Raw genomic sequence first — 15412 nt, forward strand, 5'->3', positions numbered from 1 at the left:
GTTTAGTTTGGGCGATAACAATGACAGAGGGCCAGTCTCACAGTTCCCCATGATGGGTTAGTAAGCTCCCAAACCAATAGCAGAGCCTTCGAAATTTTCTTGTATAGTGTCTGGTGTTTACATTTAAGTTCACAAATTTCATGAAACTATACAGGAAGTCTTGTGTATTTAGTGTGGCATCGAAGACCTCCCCATTTTGGATTGTATGGGATTCTCTAGTTTGGTTCGGGCTGTTACGAAGACACTGTGTTGGACTGTGAAATCGGCACAGAGTGTTGGACTGTCGAACTGGCCCTTAACTCCCCGCAGCAGACTCCCCCTTGACACATTTTTCAGGGCTTCACCAACAACGGCCAGACGACCATCGCCACCCTATATCCCTTGGCGCAGGAGCTCATCGGCCAGCGCACGGGACTCTCTCACAGGGACATACTATTGGCCAACACCATGTACGGCTGCATCGGTGAGTATGATATATAAGTAATTAAGGGGCTACTATTACACTGGGCAAATTTTCCGTGGATCTTCAGTCAAACCACGATTTCCGCTGGCGTGGTTCTCATTTGTTTCTTGTTATTGCTGCTGCTGATGATGATGGTGAGTAATACCCTCGTCCTTCGGTGAAATCTACCGTAGCTTTGGAAGATCGTGGACGTGCTATGCTGTGGTATACGGTCACTGTTCTTCCCTTAAGTTGTGGCTGCCATTAATATTACTATAATTTACAAAATGAATTGCTTAATCTTCCTATTGATAAAAAAAAGGGGTGTTATTTTGAACGTGTTGGAGTTCTAATTTCCACGTACAATTTTTTTTTTCCAGGCAAAAAAACAAGAGTTAAGTGTAAGAGTGCTGAGTTGTAGTTTTCAATCTCCTTGGTAACAGAATAAATTTAATAGAATACAATATGAATTTGTGAAAAATGGTAGTTTCTGATTACTAAATACTTGATGCTCACTTAATGTTCGTTATTTTTCTATGGTATATTGTAAACACGGCCAATTGCTTTTCATCAGTTTTTAGTGCCCTGTTCTCTGCAGTAAAAGTATCTGAATGGATAAATTTTAATTTGAAGTTTATATGTATGATACATCAGTCTTAACCACTTAAATGTGGTTATGCTTTACCATAATTTGATCATTACCTTCAAAGTCTTGTTATGACACACTTGCCATATTTTCTGTGTTACTGCTCAATACAATCACACACATTGTCCCTAATGTTTGTCAGTGAGGCCTCAGAATTACCTAAAACTCCGCGCTTCTCTCGCTCCAACCACCCAACATTTTGAGCTGGGCTAAGACACCATCGCTTCTCACATCAACTATTTGTAAAGGTCAAAGAGGGGATCAATCTGGTTTTCATAAGTGTTTTTTAAGGTTCATGGCACAGAAGAAGGGTCAAACTACCACCAGGGCCATAAAACTACCCCTGGAAAGGCCTACAGCTCCTACGAAAGACATGTCAAATATGTGAACTTGGGCGACGAAATGTTTTAAAATACGACCCTAAGCCCCAATGTTTCAAGGTCCTAAATACGCCCCTGGTTTCCAATCATTTACATTCCGCAGCAGTGTTGCCTCTCTGTTTCCAACCAATATTTTCATCCTGACTGCGAGGGGAGGAGGCATGCTATAAAAAAAAATGTCTGTTCAGAGCATGAAGGCGGTTCATGGTGTGGCAGATTCCTGAATTCCCATGAGTGCGGCGCTGCCAGTTCGACCGCCAATTATCAGATTAGCACCGTCTCCCTACCTACCCACCCACAACCCACCTGTATATCTCTCTCTCTCCCTCTCGACCCGGGGGAGGGACCTAAGGAGACACCCCGACCACCACCACCACCACCACTACCACCACCACCACCAAAACGTGGCACCATGGGAAAAAATCGTTGCCACATGTCAGAATTTATACAAATCGCTTTTATAATCCTAAACATCGACACTCATTGTTCTATGTAGCTTCCTTTACTATATACATAATATATAAAATATCACTTTCAACTAGCACATGAATGTGAAATAAGAGAGAGACGCATGTACGAAGGTTGATTTGGCAGCATGGCTAGAGGTAAACGACGATACCAGCTCCACCCTGAACCGACTTCATGCTCTGAACAGACTATAACTGCATGCCTCCTCCCCTCCGCGGCCTCACACGACTTTGAACTCTTGCTCACCCCTATCCTAGCCAAATCTCTTATGCAAGTGTTAACCAGCATTTTCATTCCTTCGTCCCTCTCTTTGATAATGTCTGGCACAGCCTTCCTTGGTCTGTATTTCCTCCTGTCTGTGACTTGAACTCCTTCCTATACTGAAGGGGGGCTTCGTGGTGCAGTGGTTAGCACACTCGGCTCACAACCGAGAGAGCCCGGGCTCGATTCCCGGGCGGAGTGGAAAAACTCTGGCGGCTTTTCCGATACTCTACGCCCCTGTCCACCCAGCAGTGAATGGGTACCAGGTATTAATCGGGTGTTGTGTCCCGTCTCCTGGGATCTGTTCCCTTCTATAATTCCTCCCCCTTCCTTCCTTTCCAACTTTCCTATACTGAAAAATGAGCACGTTTGCTTACTCGGACTTATTGTAGGAATTTATCTTTTTTACAAATAATGTTTATATCGCTCCTATTTTAACACTCGCCAGGCTTCAACCACCATTACTTTTTCGAACCGTTTCCATCGGCAAAGTATCCATGCACTTACCATGCACTTTGAATTACATGATGAAAAAATCCCATCGCTATAGGTAACAAACATGTATGCATATGGTAAGGTATTAGTATTAAATAATTTGACCGTCAACACCAACTACAATGATCAACGATTTTAATTTTTTCAAAGATAAGTGGCTTGCTGCTTGCGGAGTGGACGCCGACCCCTGCCAGAACGGCGGGTTTTATGGAGAAGGCTGCGCTTGTGTGTGTCCCTCGGGCACCTCAGGGGCCAACTGTGAGACGGTGACGGGAGACTACTACGGTGATTGGCCGCCCCTTTGCACACCTTGTCTCTGGAGCTCTCAGAATACTTGTTCTCTTTGTTCCTCTGTAGTGAGGAAGCACCTTACGATAGCTTGGCTCTTGGGATAAAAGAGGATAACAGTTCAATCTTCAATTACAGTGTAGTACAAGAATTCCTCATTAAATTATATCTATAGTTCAGCGAACCTTTTTGAAAACTTGGAATGATCCAGTGACTATATTATCGTTCTTTTTCTAGTGGATTATGCAAAATCAGGCTGTTTCGGCATAACTGTTGACACTAAACCTCGTCTTCCACAGACGACTTGACGAATCCCTGCACTGAGAAAGTAACTCAGGAAGGCACCCTCACCTCGCCGGGCTATCCAAGCAACTACCCAAAGAGTGAGTGAGAGAAATTTACATAGATTTACATAGAAAATCAGACCACACATACCCCATGGTCCAGACTAGGTGGCCTGTCCTTAAACCTAAGTGCTTCTACATCAATCAGATGGCTCCAAAACTATGCATTTCATCTCTAGTTGATATTAAGTTGAAGGAAGTGACGGTCGAGCTTGTTTTTAAAGGAGTCAATCGTGTTACACTGGACCACTGAAGGCGGGAGCTTATTCCATTCTCGCACTACAACGTTGGTGGAGAAAAGAAGAGGAGAGAGAGAGAGAGAGAGAGAGAGAGAGAGAGAGAGAGAGAGAGAGAGAGAGAGAGAGAGAGAGAGAGAGAGAGAGAGAGAGAGAGGTTTGTGTGTGTGTGTGTGTGTGTGTGTCTTGTACAGAAGCCAGACACAGTGTGTGTGAGCGGGCTCCCTTTGTGTGGTGTGTTCACCCTCTGTTCCGTTCTCCCTGCCCCGCCAGTCCAGTGCGTCAAGTGGATTGTAGCTCCCGCATGCCACGTGCCCAGAGTGACCTTCTCAGACTTTTACCTGTACGGAGAGAATCCCTACTGCGGATCGACTACAGAGACGTGCTGCTACTTTGATGGCCTGGAGATCAGAACCGACAACTTGTACGACGGTGAAGTGTGAGTATACAGAGACCCTGCTCGCTCTGCCATTTTTTTTTTTTTTTTACGTGTACGCCTGTAGCGCCGGTAGGCTCTCTTGAGGGGCCTGGATGGAAGTCGACCCCAGCTCGTCATGGCGCAGGCAGGTGTTTATAGTGGCGTCATCTTCTCTTGGCTCATGCTGTCCCCGGAACTCGTTCTTGATTCACTTGGACGGTTTCCTCTAGAGTCCGGGTTGATGGGTGGTCTTCAGGACAGCATGTGGGTAGTTTTAAGCCACTCGGCGGTGACTGAAAAATCCGAGGTGGTAGCGTGGGGATTCGAACCCGTGTCGTCCATCACGCGGTGAATGTGGGCCCAGCACGCTACCACTCAGCCACCGCCTACCTGCCCCGTGACGGCGAGCAAGGCTGCCACTGTTACTGTTACAAGGCGTATTCACTTCTAATTATTACGTAACAAGTTTAGTTTGTGATATTCCTTTGTGCCACTAAACTTGCACGATGGTGACCGTTTTTGGACCCTCCTTTTCTTGTATTTGTATCTTTATATTTTATTTTATTTGCATCAACGTGTACTAAAACAACTCTTTTATCACTCATTAATTACTCCATAAATGATCTCTTCGTCTCGTATCCCTGGTAGCGTGATCCGGCTTTAAGTTGTTATTGGAGACTGGTGTTCGGGGATAAACAAGGGAAAAAGAAAATATACATTTATTTAAAATTAAATTAAAGTAATTTCCTTACGCAATATTCTATGCTCAGACGATCATAACACTGGCATATTCAGCAATGGATACAACATATGACAAACGACATGCCTTAAACATAATACTACAATATGTGCCCAGTTGTTGCCAATAATAATAACACTCGTCATTCCACAAGCAGTGGTTTGTATCTCTCTGCTTACATCACAATCATTATATACTCTCCTCACAATTCCTAATAACACATTCCTATAGTATAATCTACTACAATTCACGGAAACACCAAATTATACCACACCCAGTGGTTTTACCTTTGCTTTACTTCGCAATAAAATAATCACAATCCTGTCCCACTCACAATCCTACTACACATCTCCTACATTGTAATCTCCAGGACAATACAGTCGGTTTCCCTTAGATCCTCGAATTTCTACTCACGATTAAGATCACAACAGCCATTCTCAGCTGAGTGAGTAGAGCAGCTCTGCTTGAAGCGAGAGCAAGGCTCAGTCTGCTTATACCACCGACTTCTAGGTCACATTTTTCTTTGCTTGAGGCGGACCTACATCCTTGACACGCCCTAATTTTCTACATAACCAGTAGCCAATACTTCCTGTCAACAACCATTGGCTCGCTCATTATGTTGTATTGTTTACTTCTCCTGCTATCCGTGATTCACTCTTAAAACACTCCCACAGTGACTTCTCTGTTCAGTTATTCGCTTATACCATGTCGTCACGACTGACATCACATGTTCAGAGTCTTTTGAATGGTCATCCACACATTCTGACCAAGCCTCCTGGGTATTTGTTTTCTGTATCTGGGTCTGGGTATCTGTTTTCCGTTACCCTCCTCGTTACCCTCCTTGTTAGTGTTTGTCCTATCAGATGTTTACACTGTTGTATATCTGTTACCCTCCTTGTTAGTGTTTTTCCTATCAGATGTTTACACTGTTGTATATCTGTTAATCTTGTTAGTGTTTGTCCTGTCAGATGTTTACACTGTTGTATATCTGTTACCCTCCTTGCTAGTGTTTGTCCTGTCAGATGTTTACAAAGTTGTATATCTGTTACCCTACTTGTTAGTGTTTGTCCTATCAGATGTTTACACTGTTGTATATCTGTTACCCTCCTTGTTAGTGTTTGTCCTATCAGATGTTTACACTGTTGTATATCTGTTACCCTCCTTGCTAGTGTTTGTCCTGTCAGATGTTTACACTGTTGTATATCTGTTACCCTCCTTGTTAGTGTTTGTCCTGTCAGATGTTTACACTGTTGTATATCTGTTACCCTCCTTGTTAGTGTTTGTCCTGTCAGATGTTTACACTGTTGTATATCTGTTACCCTCCTTGCTAGTGTTTGTCCTGTCAGATGTTTACGCCTGTGTTGTTATGGTCATTCTTCTGTTTGTTCGTTTTCTGGGTCCCGACACCGTGACCACTCAAGCTCTTCCAATCCTCGGCAGGTATTGTGGCACGGACATCACTGCAGGCCAGACCTTCACTGGAACCGGTCAAGAGATGGTTTTATACTTCAGGGCGATAAGTAATAATATTCGCAGGGGATGGTCTGCCCAACTCACCTTTGTGCCGCAACCGGGATGCACGTAAGTGACAAAAAAAAGAGGGATGGGAGAGTCTCAGGACCAGTGAAGAGTAGAATCACCCTTCTGCGTTGTATCTTCATCAGCCTGTGTTTATTCGTAGATCGCAAATATTTTACATCCTAACGATTCCTTTATTTTTTTTTTATTTCTTCAGAACCACCACTGCAGACACCTCCACCACAGCCACCACCACAGCAACAAAAACCACCACTACAGAACCTACCACCACCACCACCACAGCAACAACCACCACTACAGAACCCACCACCACAGCAACAACCACCACTACAGAACCCACCACCACCACCACCACAGCAACAACCACCACTACAGAACCCACCACCACCACCACCACAGCAACAACCACCACTACAGAACCCACCACCACAGCAACAACCACCACTACAGAACCCACCACCACAGCAACAACCACCACTACAGAACCCACCACCACAGCAACAACCACCACTACAGAACCCACCACCACCACTACAGAACCCACCACCATCACAGCAACAACCACCACCACCACCACCAGCCCACCACCACCTAGATGTTTAATTCAGGCTGTCAACGGAGTGTTCTACTGGTCCTCCCCCGGCTTCGGCATCACCAACTACCCGAATAACTTCAACTGCGCAGTGCGAGGATTTTCGGTATGTGCCTTACTTTTCTGGCCGTGGTGGGCGAGGCAAGTAATAGCTCATTCCAGCGTCACAAGGCGTCCATGATATTACGAGACATGATATTCTATACCAGAGGAGAAGAAAGCCGAGTTAGGGCCGCTTTCACAGTCACTTTGTTTGTTTTTATCGTTACCATTGGCAGAGATCGACGCTATAGTTTTCCACGTGAAACTATCCTATGGGGTAGTGGCGGCTGCAGAGGAAGCGAGAGGTATTAAGAGTGGGTGGCAAGGTGCGGGGCTAGGCTAACCCCGCAGCCGCCACTACCCCATCGGCCAGTTTTACGTGGAAATACTATAGCGCGATCGCCGCCATTGGTAACGATCAAAACAAACAAAGTGACTGTGAAAGCGGCCCTTAGTGCACTGCCTAAGATCATTGTTCTGTCTGCAATTCCTATTCGCTTGCGTTTCCATTTTATTGTTCAAATCAAGAATTACTGTAATAAAACGCCTTGACGCTGATCATATCTAAGTAGTCAGGGCATACACTATATATCTCTCGCATTTCCTGGAAGCTGAGAAGATGGCGCCACTATAAACACTTGCCTGCGCCATGACGGGATGGGGTCGAGTACCATCCAGGCCCCTCAGGCAAGCCTACCGGCGCTATAGGCGTACACGTAAAAAAAAAAAAATAAATAAATAAAAAGACTTTCAAATAAGAAAGTGCATTTTACACACACACACACACACACACACACACACACACACACACACACACACACACAATCAAGAGGAGGGTATCAGGACACCTCTTCTCACGTAATTGACTGCTCTTTCGGCCACCTCTTCGGACTCTACAGGAGCAGCGAGTAGCGGGCTAATTTTTTTTATTGTTTCCTTTTTTGTGTGCCCTTGTGCTGTCTCCTTTCCTGTAAACACACACACACACACACATACACACACACACACACACACACACACACACACACACACACACACACACATATATATCCTCGAAACACGCCACTAACAATATGACTCAGGCAGTTCACAAAGTGTCCACAATAATAATTCCACTCGACGTAGTAGTGGAGTGATAAAAGGTGCCACGTTATTTTTGTAGCAAACCCGTATACAGGCAAACGAGTCAGGGCTTATTGAAGTGTTCCTTTGCATGTTCAGACGAGATCCATGTTGACTCTGAAACTGGAAACGTTCACGCTGCAGAGAGCCAGGAGAAGGAGATGCGTGGATGGCGTCGAGTTAACATTCTTGTACAATCGAACGAGAACGTGAGTAGCGTGTGTGGTTTGTTGCTTGAGTGACTAAAGGTGTGAGTGTGTATGTTTAAGATGTACAGTAACAGGTGATGCCTTATACAGCGGAAAAGTTGGAAAGTTTCGTTTAGTCGGCGCAACATCTGTGGTCATATGACGGAGAGAGACAGGAGGGGGAAGGAGTCATAGGAGAAGGCAACATCTGTATTCATATACCGGAGAGAGACAGGAGGGGGAAGGAGTTATAGGAGAAGGCAACATCTGTGGTCATATACCGGAGAGAGACAGGAGGGGGAAGGAATTATAAAAGGCAACATCTGTGGTCATATGCCGGAGAGAGACAGGAGGGGGAAGGAATTATAGGAGAAGGCAACATCTGTGGTCATATACCGGAGAGAGACAGAGGGGGAAGGAATATTAGGAGAAGGCAACATATGTGGTCATATACCGGAGACAGACAGGAGGGGGAAGGAGTTATAGAAGGGAACATCTGTGGTCATATGCCGGAGAGAGACAGGAGGGGGAAGGAATTATAGGAGAAGGGAACATCTGTGGTCATATGCCGGAGAGAGACAGGAGGGGGAAGGAGTTATAGGAGAAGGGAACATCTGTGGTCATATGCCTGAGAGAGACAGGAGGGGGAAGGAGTTATAGGAGATGGGAACATCTGTGGTCATATGCCGGAGAGAGACAGGAGGGGGAAGGAATTATAGAAGGGAACATCTGTGGTCATATGCTGGAGAGAGACAGGAGGGGGGAAGGAGTTATAGAAGTGAACATCTGTGGTCATATGCCGGAGAGAGACAGTAGGGGGAAGGAATTATAGGAGAAGGGAACATCTGTGGTCATATGCCGGAGAGAGACAGGAGGGGGAAGGAGTTATAGGAGAAGGGAACATCTGTGGTCATATTTTTTTTATGCCGGAGAGAGACAGGAGGGGAAAGGAATTATAGAAGGGAACATCTGTGGTCATATGCTGGAGAGAGACAGGAGGGGGAAGGAGTTATAGAAGGGAACATCTGTGGTCATATGCCGGAGAGAGACAGGAGGGGGAAGGAGTTACAGGAGAAGGGAATATCTGTGGTCATATGCCGGAGAGAGACAGGAGGGGGAAGGAGTTATAGGAGAAGGGAATAGACCCCAGGAGACGGAACACAACCCCCAATTAATACCTGGTACCCATTCACTGCTGGGTGGACAGGGGCGTAGGGTATCGGAAAAGCCGCCCAAATTTTTCAACTCCGCCCGGGAATCGAACCCGGGCTCTCTCGATTGTGACCCGAGTGTGCTAACCACTGCACCACGAAGCCCCCCTTATACAGCGGCAGGTAAGGGTAGGTGTCAAAGGATGGTCCGCTTGTTTAATGGGTAGTTGTTGCATTAGTGTGTTAATAAAATGGTTGGGCGTTTTGTACCTCGACACGGAGAGTTATGGGGAGGTTTATAAATGGATGAAGGGCTTTAATAAGGGAGACATTCATAAGGTTTTGTTGGTAAGACAACCGGGTAGGACCCGAAGTAATAGGTTTAAACTTTATAAATTCAGATTCAACAGGGACATAGGCAAAAATTGGTTTACTAACAAGGTGTGGATGAGTGGAATAGGCTTAGCAGTCATGTGGTGAGCGCCAACACAATTGTCACATTCAAAAATAGATTAGATAAATTCATGGACATCGATATTAGGTGGGGTTAGATTCACGGGAGCTTAGGTTCAAAGGAGCTGCCTTGTACAGGCCTACCGGCTCTTGCAGACTCCTGCGTTCTTATGTTCTTATGTTCTTATATTAAGGAGGAAGAGCGACGTGGGTTTCCATACTTAATTTACATGTTTGGTTGGCAACGAGTAGATGGGAACGATGCCCAGCGTTACCAGATTACCGTACGCATAGCATTGTATTTTCCTGTTTCTGGCCATAAATATTGCAAAAAAAAAGAGCATCAATGATTACCGATTTTAACGATAATTATAAATGCATATCGTTATCTTTGTGGGTACGATAGTTTTTGGTCAGAAATCGGCAAAAATAATACGCCAAGTACGACAATCTGGTAACGTTGACGATGCCACTACAGACGACGCTGGGTAGGCGGTGGCTGAGTGGTAGCGTAGTGGGCCCACATTCACCGCGGGATGGACGACGCGAGTTCGAATCCCCACGCTACCACCTCGGATTTTTCAGTCACCGCCGAGTGGCTTAAAACTACCCACATGCTGTCCTGAAGACCACCCATCAACCCGGACTCTAGAGGAAACCGTCCAAGTGAATCAAGAACGAGTTCCGGGGGCAGCATGAGCCAAGAGAAGATGGCGCCACTATAAACACTTGCCTGCGCCATAACGGGCTGGGGCCGAACACCATCCAGGCCCCTCAAGCGAGCCTACCGGCGCTATAAGCGTAGACGTAAAAAAAAAAATATATATAACCTTGTTCTTAATTTAATCACCAGGTTGTGTGGATCTCGATCAGGGAGAGTTTTAACATCGCCATCTTTCAATTTCAACGCGAGATTCTTCACCAACCCCAAGAGGACCTATCAGGGCTACAACATCTCCTTCACGCCTGCAACCACAAGTTGTCACCAGGTAAGGAACGTTGTGGATTTATCTGAACTTCTCCGGCAATACACAACTGTGCTGCTTGCTAAGTTGTCACCAGGTAAAGGGAATATTACACTGGGCAAATTTTCCGTGGATCTTCAGTCAAACCACGATTTCCGCTGGCGTGGTTCTCATATTTCCGTGGTTATCTGACGTGTACACGATCTTCCAAAGCTACGGAAGATTTCACCGAAGGAAAACGGTATTACTCACCATCATCATCATCATCAACAATAACACGAAACAAATAAGAACCACGCCAGCGGAAATCGTGGTTTGACTGAAGATCCACGGAAAATTTGCCCAGCGTAATAGTAGCCCCTTAAGGAACATTGTGGATTTATCTGAGCTTCGCTACTTTGGCAATATACAACTGTGCTGCTTGCTAAGTTGAGATTCTCGCCAGAAGGACATATTGACAGTAGATGTATAATATTATCCATTGTATATATTTTTTTGTGTTTAATAATAGTAAGATAAATTATGGAACATAGTTTGTATTTGAATTCGACCCATCGTACAAGCACATACGAGAGCTGCTTATAATCCCTGCTCGATGCACCGTCAAGCCTGGTATCATAATCACAATGGTATCCATCCACAGATAATCACGGCAGCTGTTGGTCAGACTGGCACAATAACCTCCCCTCCAGCAGAAAAATACTGCGAATACCGAATCCAGGTAAAAACTGATGTAACACAAGAAAGGTATTAGTATCTGTCTCTCTCCACAACACTGCCACTCCTGCGGGGGTGTCGACAAGAGATTTGTTTGGTCATGTCTTCTATTTTCATCAAACCTTATCCCGTCCGCTGCGATTGGCACGAATTTGGCCTTCACTGGTAGCCTGGTAAAACATACTCCCAGGTCTTTCTCTGCCTCTGTGGTGGATAGTCGAGTGTTTCCCATGTGGTATTGGTGTGCTGGATATCCCTTCACTGGTAGCCTGGTAACATATAGTCCCAGGTCTTTCTCTGCCTCTGTGGTGGATAATGGAGTGTTTCCCGTGTTGTATTGGTATGCTGATATCCCTTCACTGGTAGCCTGGTAACATACACTCCCAGGTCCTTCTCTGCCTCTGTGGTGGATAGTGAAGTGTTTCCCATGTGGTATTGGTGTGCTGGATATCCCTTCACTGGTAGCCTGGTAACATACACTTCCAGGTCCTTCTCTGCCTATGTGGTGGATAGTGGAGTGTTTCCCATGTGGTATTGGTGTGCTGGATATCCCTTCACTGGTAGCCTGGTAACATATAGTCCCAGGTCTTTCTCTGCCTCTGTGTTGGATAGTGGAGTGTTTCCCATGTGGTATTGGTGTGCTGGATATCCCTTCACTGGTAGCCTGGTAACATACACTCCCAGGTCTTTCTCTGCCTCTGTGTTGGATAGTGGAGTGTTTCCCATGTGGTATTGGTGTGCTGGATATCCCTTCACTGGTAGCCTGGTTACATACACTCCCAGGTCTTTCTCTGCCTATGTGGTGGTTAGTGGAGTGTTTCCCATGTGGTATTGGTGTGCTGAATATCCCCTCCCAAGATGCAGGACCTTACATATTTCTTCATTGAATTGTAGCAGCCAGTTTTTGTTCCATTCCTGTAGCTTGGTGAGGTCTTCTGGTAGGAAATCCGCATTCAAGGGGTTAAAACAATCACCACCAACTCCACAAAAGATTACATTAAACTTGAGTCCTCCACACGTACTATGCGCTTGCTTCCTCCAACACTCCAGTGATTTATAACATTATCACTTGCTCATCCCCCCTTCAAACACCCATTTTTCTTCGAGCAGGTCGCCAGTGAAACATCAGAGGCCCGTTCCATATCTACCTCTAAGCTAACGCAACTCTTTTCTTTTTTCTTTTTTTTTGTCCAAAGGCTCCTTCTGGAAGTCGCGTGCAGGTCGACGAAGTTACATCTAGGATTCGAGGGACAAGGAACTGTGCAATTGACTGGCTTCTGCTGAACGGGAGGAGTGAGAGGATGTACCCGCCAGACACCAGCTTAATTATCTGCGGCAAGAGGGTAGTGTCTTCACCTCTGACATCCGAGACCAATGAGATGTACGCAGCTTATCAAGGCACCAGGAGGAGAAGCCGCGGTGTCACTATCAAGTATACCGTCATCTAAGTCAAACGTTCCTTGATTTTCTCGCTCACTCCGTGGACGATGCAATCACTACTCCAATGTATCTGTACGGGCACGAATTCATTATTACACCTGCAACCCTTTCAGTTTACCTCTTGCCCACGATGTTTCTTTGTTTAAAATCATATCACTGGTAAGCCAAGTCAGCTGATAAAACTTAAACGAGGAACAGTAGCATCCTTATAGTGTTCTACAATAACCGCCCCATGAAAATAAATATATGCAGCAGCTTCATGTATCATTCATACTCTCTCTCTCTCTCTCTCTCTCTCTCTCTCTCTCTCTCTCTCTCTCTCCGTGTCATTGCAGACATGCTAGTGTTATGCACAGAAATTTACTGATCACGTGAGTGCCGGCTACGTCGTTTTTTCCGTATTGTCTGCAAAGTTTGTTTTTATACCATGGGAGGAAGCTCAACCAAAAAATCCAGCTATAACCTGCTCAAATGACAACAACAACAACAACAACAACAACAATAACGCTACAACCAGAAGACGAACATGAAAAAAAAAATAAACGAAGAAAAAGAAGAAAAAGAGGAAATGGAAGACAAAGAACAAAAAAAATAGAAACAAACGCAAAAAAAAACAAAAAAAAACAAGAACAAGAAACATATATATGGTGGAGAAGATGAGGAACAACGAAGAAACATACAGTGGCTTTACCGTGTACCAGCGATGGGCCAAATTTGTGCCATGATATAAACCTCCCAAGATAGATGATGCATAAACTAATCACATATGCGTTGATATATATTATGAAATGGTTTGCGTGAGTGATGATTATTTCTCATTATTTTGCTTAGAGGGGCCTTTAACCTAACCTACCCTAACCTAACGTAAGAAACATGACCCCGCAGCTACCGGGTTAATCCACCCATCATGTACTCGCTGTCTATTTTTGTATGCTATGACTTTTTAACATATATACATGAACCCATATCGTATGGCAGTCTTTTCCTAATATCAAAATAAATCATTCGTATATTTCTCCAATTTTGTTTCACGTTTCTTCTCTGCAATGAATTCCCGCCTCAATTCCACACTTTTTCCTTTCCGTCAGCTACGTAAGCACTTCATCCCATCATACGCTCAACGTAACCTGTGGGAAGGATGGCCATATATTCGTACAACTTTCAATGGGTGTATAATTGCCAAACAAACCTCATAGACACAAACATCCTTACTGACTCACAACACGGCTTTCGACCCAAATGTTTATGTGAATCGCAACTCATTACTACATTTCATGACGTTACGAGGCTACTTGACCGACGTGACATTAAACAAATTGACAATATTGTTTTAGATTTTGCCAAAGCCTTTGACAAAGTCCCGCACAAAAGACTGACATTAAAATTGAAATACTACGGTATTTCAGGACCTATTCTTCAGTGGATCACTGCATTTCTTACAAACAGGACTCAACGCGTTCTTCTTGACGGATCTTCATCTGACACTGTCCCAGTTTCTTCAGGTGTCCCACAAGGCACCGTTCTAGGCCCCCTTCTTTTCCTCCCGTACATCAACGATCTTCCACTCTCAACACCTAACTCTTCCACTAGACTATTTGCCGACGATAGTTTGCTGTTTAGAGCAGTAAAGACTACTGACGACTGCAGACTGCTACAAAAAGACGTGGACGCCCTCGAGCGGTGGGAGCGCACCTGGCAGATGCACTTCCGACCAGACAAATATAAACTGTTAAGATTTACCAGAGCTCACAACCCCATCCATCACACTTACACTCTTCATAATTCCGACCTCTTACACTCTCCATAATTCCGACCTAGAATCAGTCCACACACACAAGTATCTTGGTGTCCACCTCTCCATTAACCTAAAGTTCAACACTCACATAGTGGCGTACCGAAGGGGGGGGGGGCCATGGTGCTATGCCCCCCCCCCTTTTGTAAAGAAAAATAATAATGAATAAATAAATGTTACAGGAAAATAATAGGAATATGTATATTAGTATTACGATTACGAATGTGTGTGTGTGTGTGTGTGTGTAGTTGAGAGCTCAGTGGCACCGACTGACCAAGTTATTTCCCCTTTGGTTTTGGTTTGAGTTAATGGTAGGATATAAGGTGTGCTCTGAGTGAAAAAAAGTAAGGTGTTAAATGATGGGTTCATAAAATTGTGTGTAGAGTGCGATGTCAAGCTGTCAACTGAAAGCGCCGGAGGGGTGTTTGTAGCGGGAGCGGGGAGACAGGAAGAAGAGGAATACGAGATTGGGATGGCTCTGGCAGAGAGAGAGAGAGAGAGAGGACGGAAGTCGTAAGTGTGCCTTCTCTCCTTCTTGCCTCTCATTTTTACTTGATTTTAGGTGTAAGGTGCAGTCAAAGTGATTGGAGGACTATATAATTATACTGTAGAGGTACCAAGTGAACTTGTCTGGTGTCAGTGGTGAGTATGTAAGGTGCTTCTGTATTATGACGGGGAGAGTGGCAGGCGACGC

General features: G+C 45.0%; 2 protein-coding genes across 2 annotated transcripts in view; both read left to right on the top strand.

The window, feature by feature from the left end:
* The window catches only part of LOC126997104 (protein SpAN-like), a 38913-nt gene extending 31791 nt beyond the window's left edge, over nt 1-7122 (top strand). The window contains exons 9-14 of the mRNA XM_050858166.1: nt 337-463; nt 2843-3028; nt 3280-3363; nt 3834-3999; nt 6158-6298; nt 6453-7122. Coding sequence (XP_050714123.1) covers nt 337-463; nt 2843-3028; nt 3280-3363; nt 3834-3999; nt 6158-6298; nt 6453-7029 — 1281 coding nt within the window. The 3' untranslated portion in view covers nt 7030-7122. The remainder of the gene's footprint in view (nt 1-336; nt 464-2842; nt 3029-3279; nt 3364-3833; nt 4000-6157; nt 6299-6452) is intronic.
* Nucleotides 7123-10270: 3148 nt separating this feature from the next.
* On the top strand, nt 10271-13181 carry LOC126997105 (uncharacterized). The gene is made up of 4 exons (XM_050858167.1): nt 10271-10292; nt 10678-10793; nt 11413-11490; nt 12683-13181. The coding sequence occupies exons 1-4, from the start codon at nt 10271-10273 to the stop codon at nt 12932-12934; spliced, it is 468 nt and encodes a 155-aa protein (XP_050714124.1). The 3' UTR covers nt 12935-13181.
* Nucleotides 13182-15412: the final 2231 nt, after the last annotated feature.

The sequence above is a fragment of the Eriocheir sinensis genome, chromosome 11 (genome assembly GCF_024679095.1).
Source record: "Eriocheir sinensis breed Jianghai 21 chromosome 11, ASM2467909v1, whole genome shotgun sequence".
Taxonomy (NCBI): domain Eukaryota; kingdom Metazoa; phylum Arthropoda; class Malacostraca; order Decapoda; family Varunidae; genus Eriocheir; species Eriocheir sinensis.

What these genes read in the sequence shown, in the direction of transcription:
- LOC126997105 (XM_050858167.1), top strand. Translation starts at nt 10,271, where the DNA reads ATGCCACTACAGACGACGCTGG. An exon ending in GCCACTACAGACGACGCTGG is followed by an intron (nt 10,293 to 10,677) that starts GTAGGCGGTGGC and finishes GATCTCGATCAG; the next exon opens with GGAGAGTTTTAACATCGCCA. An exon ending in CAACCACAAGTTGTCACCAG is followed by an intron (nt 10,794 to 11,412) that starts GTAAGGAACGTT and finishes ATCCATCCACAG; the next exon opens with ATAATCACGGCAGCTGTTGG.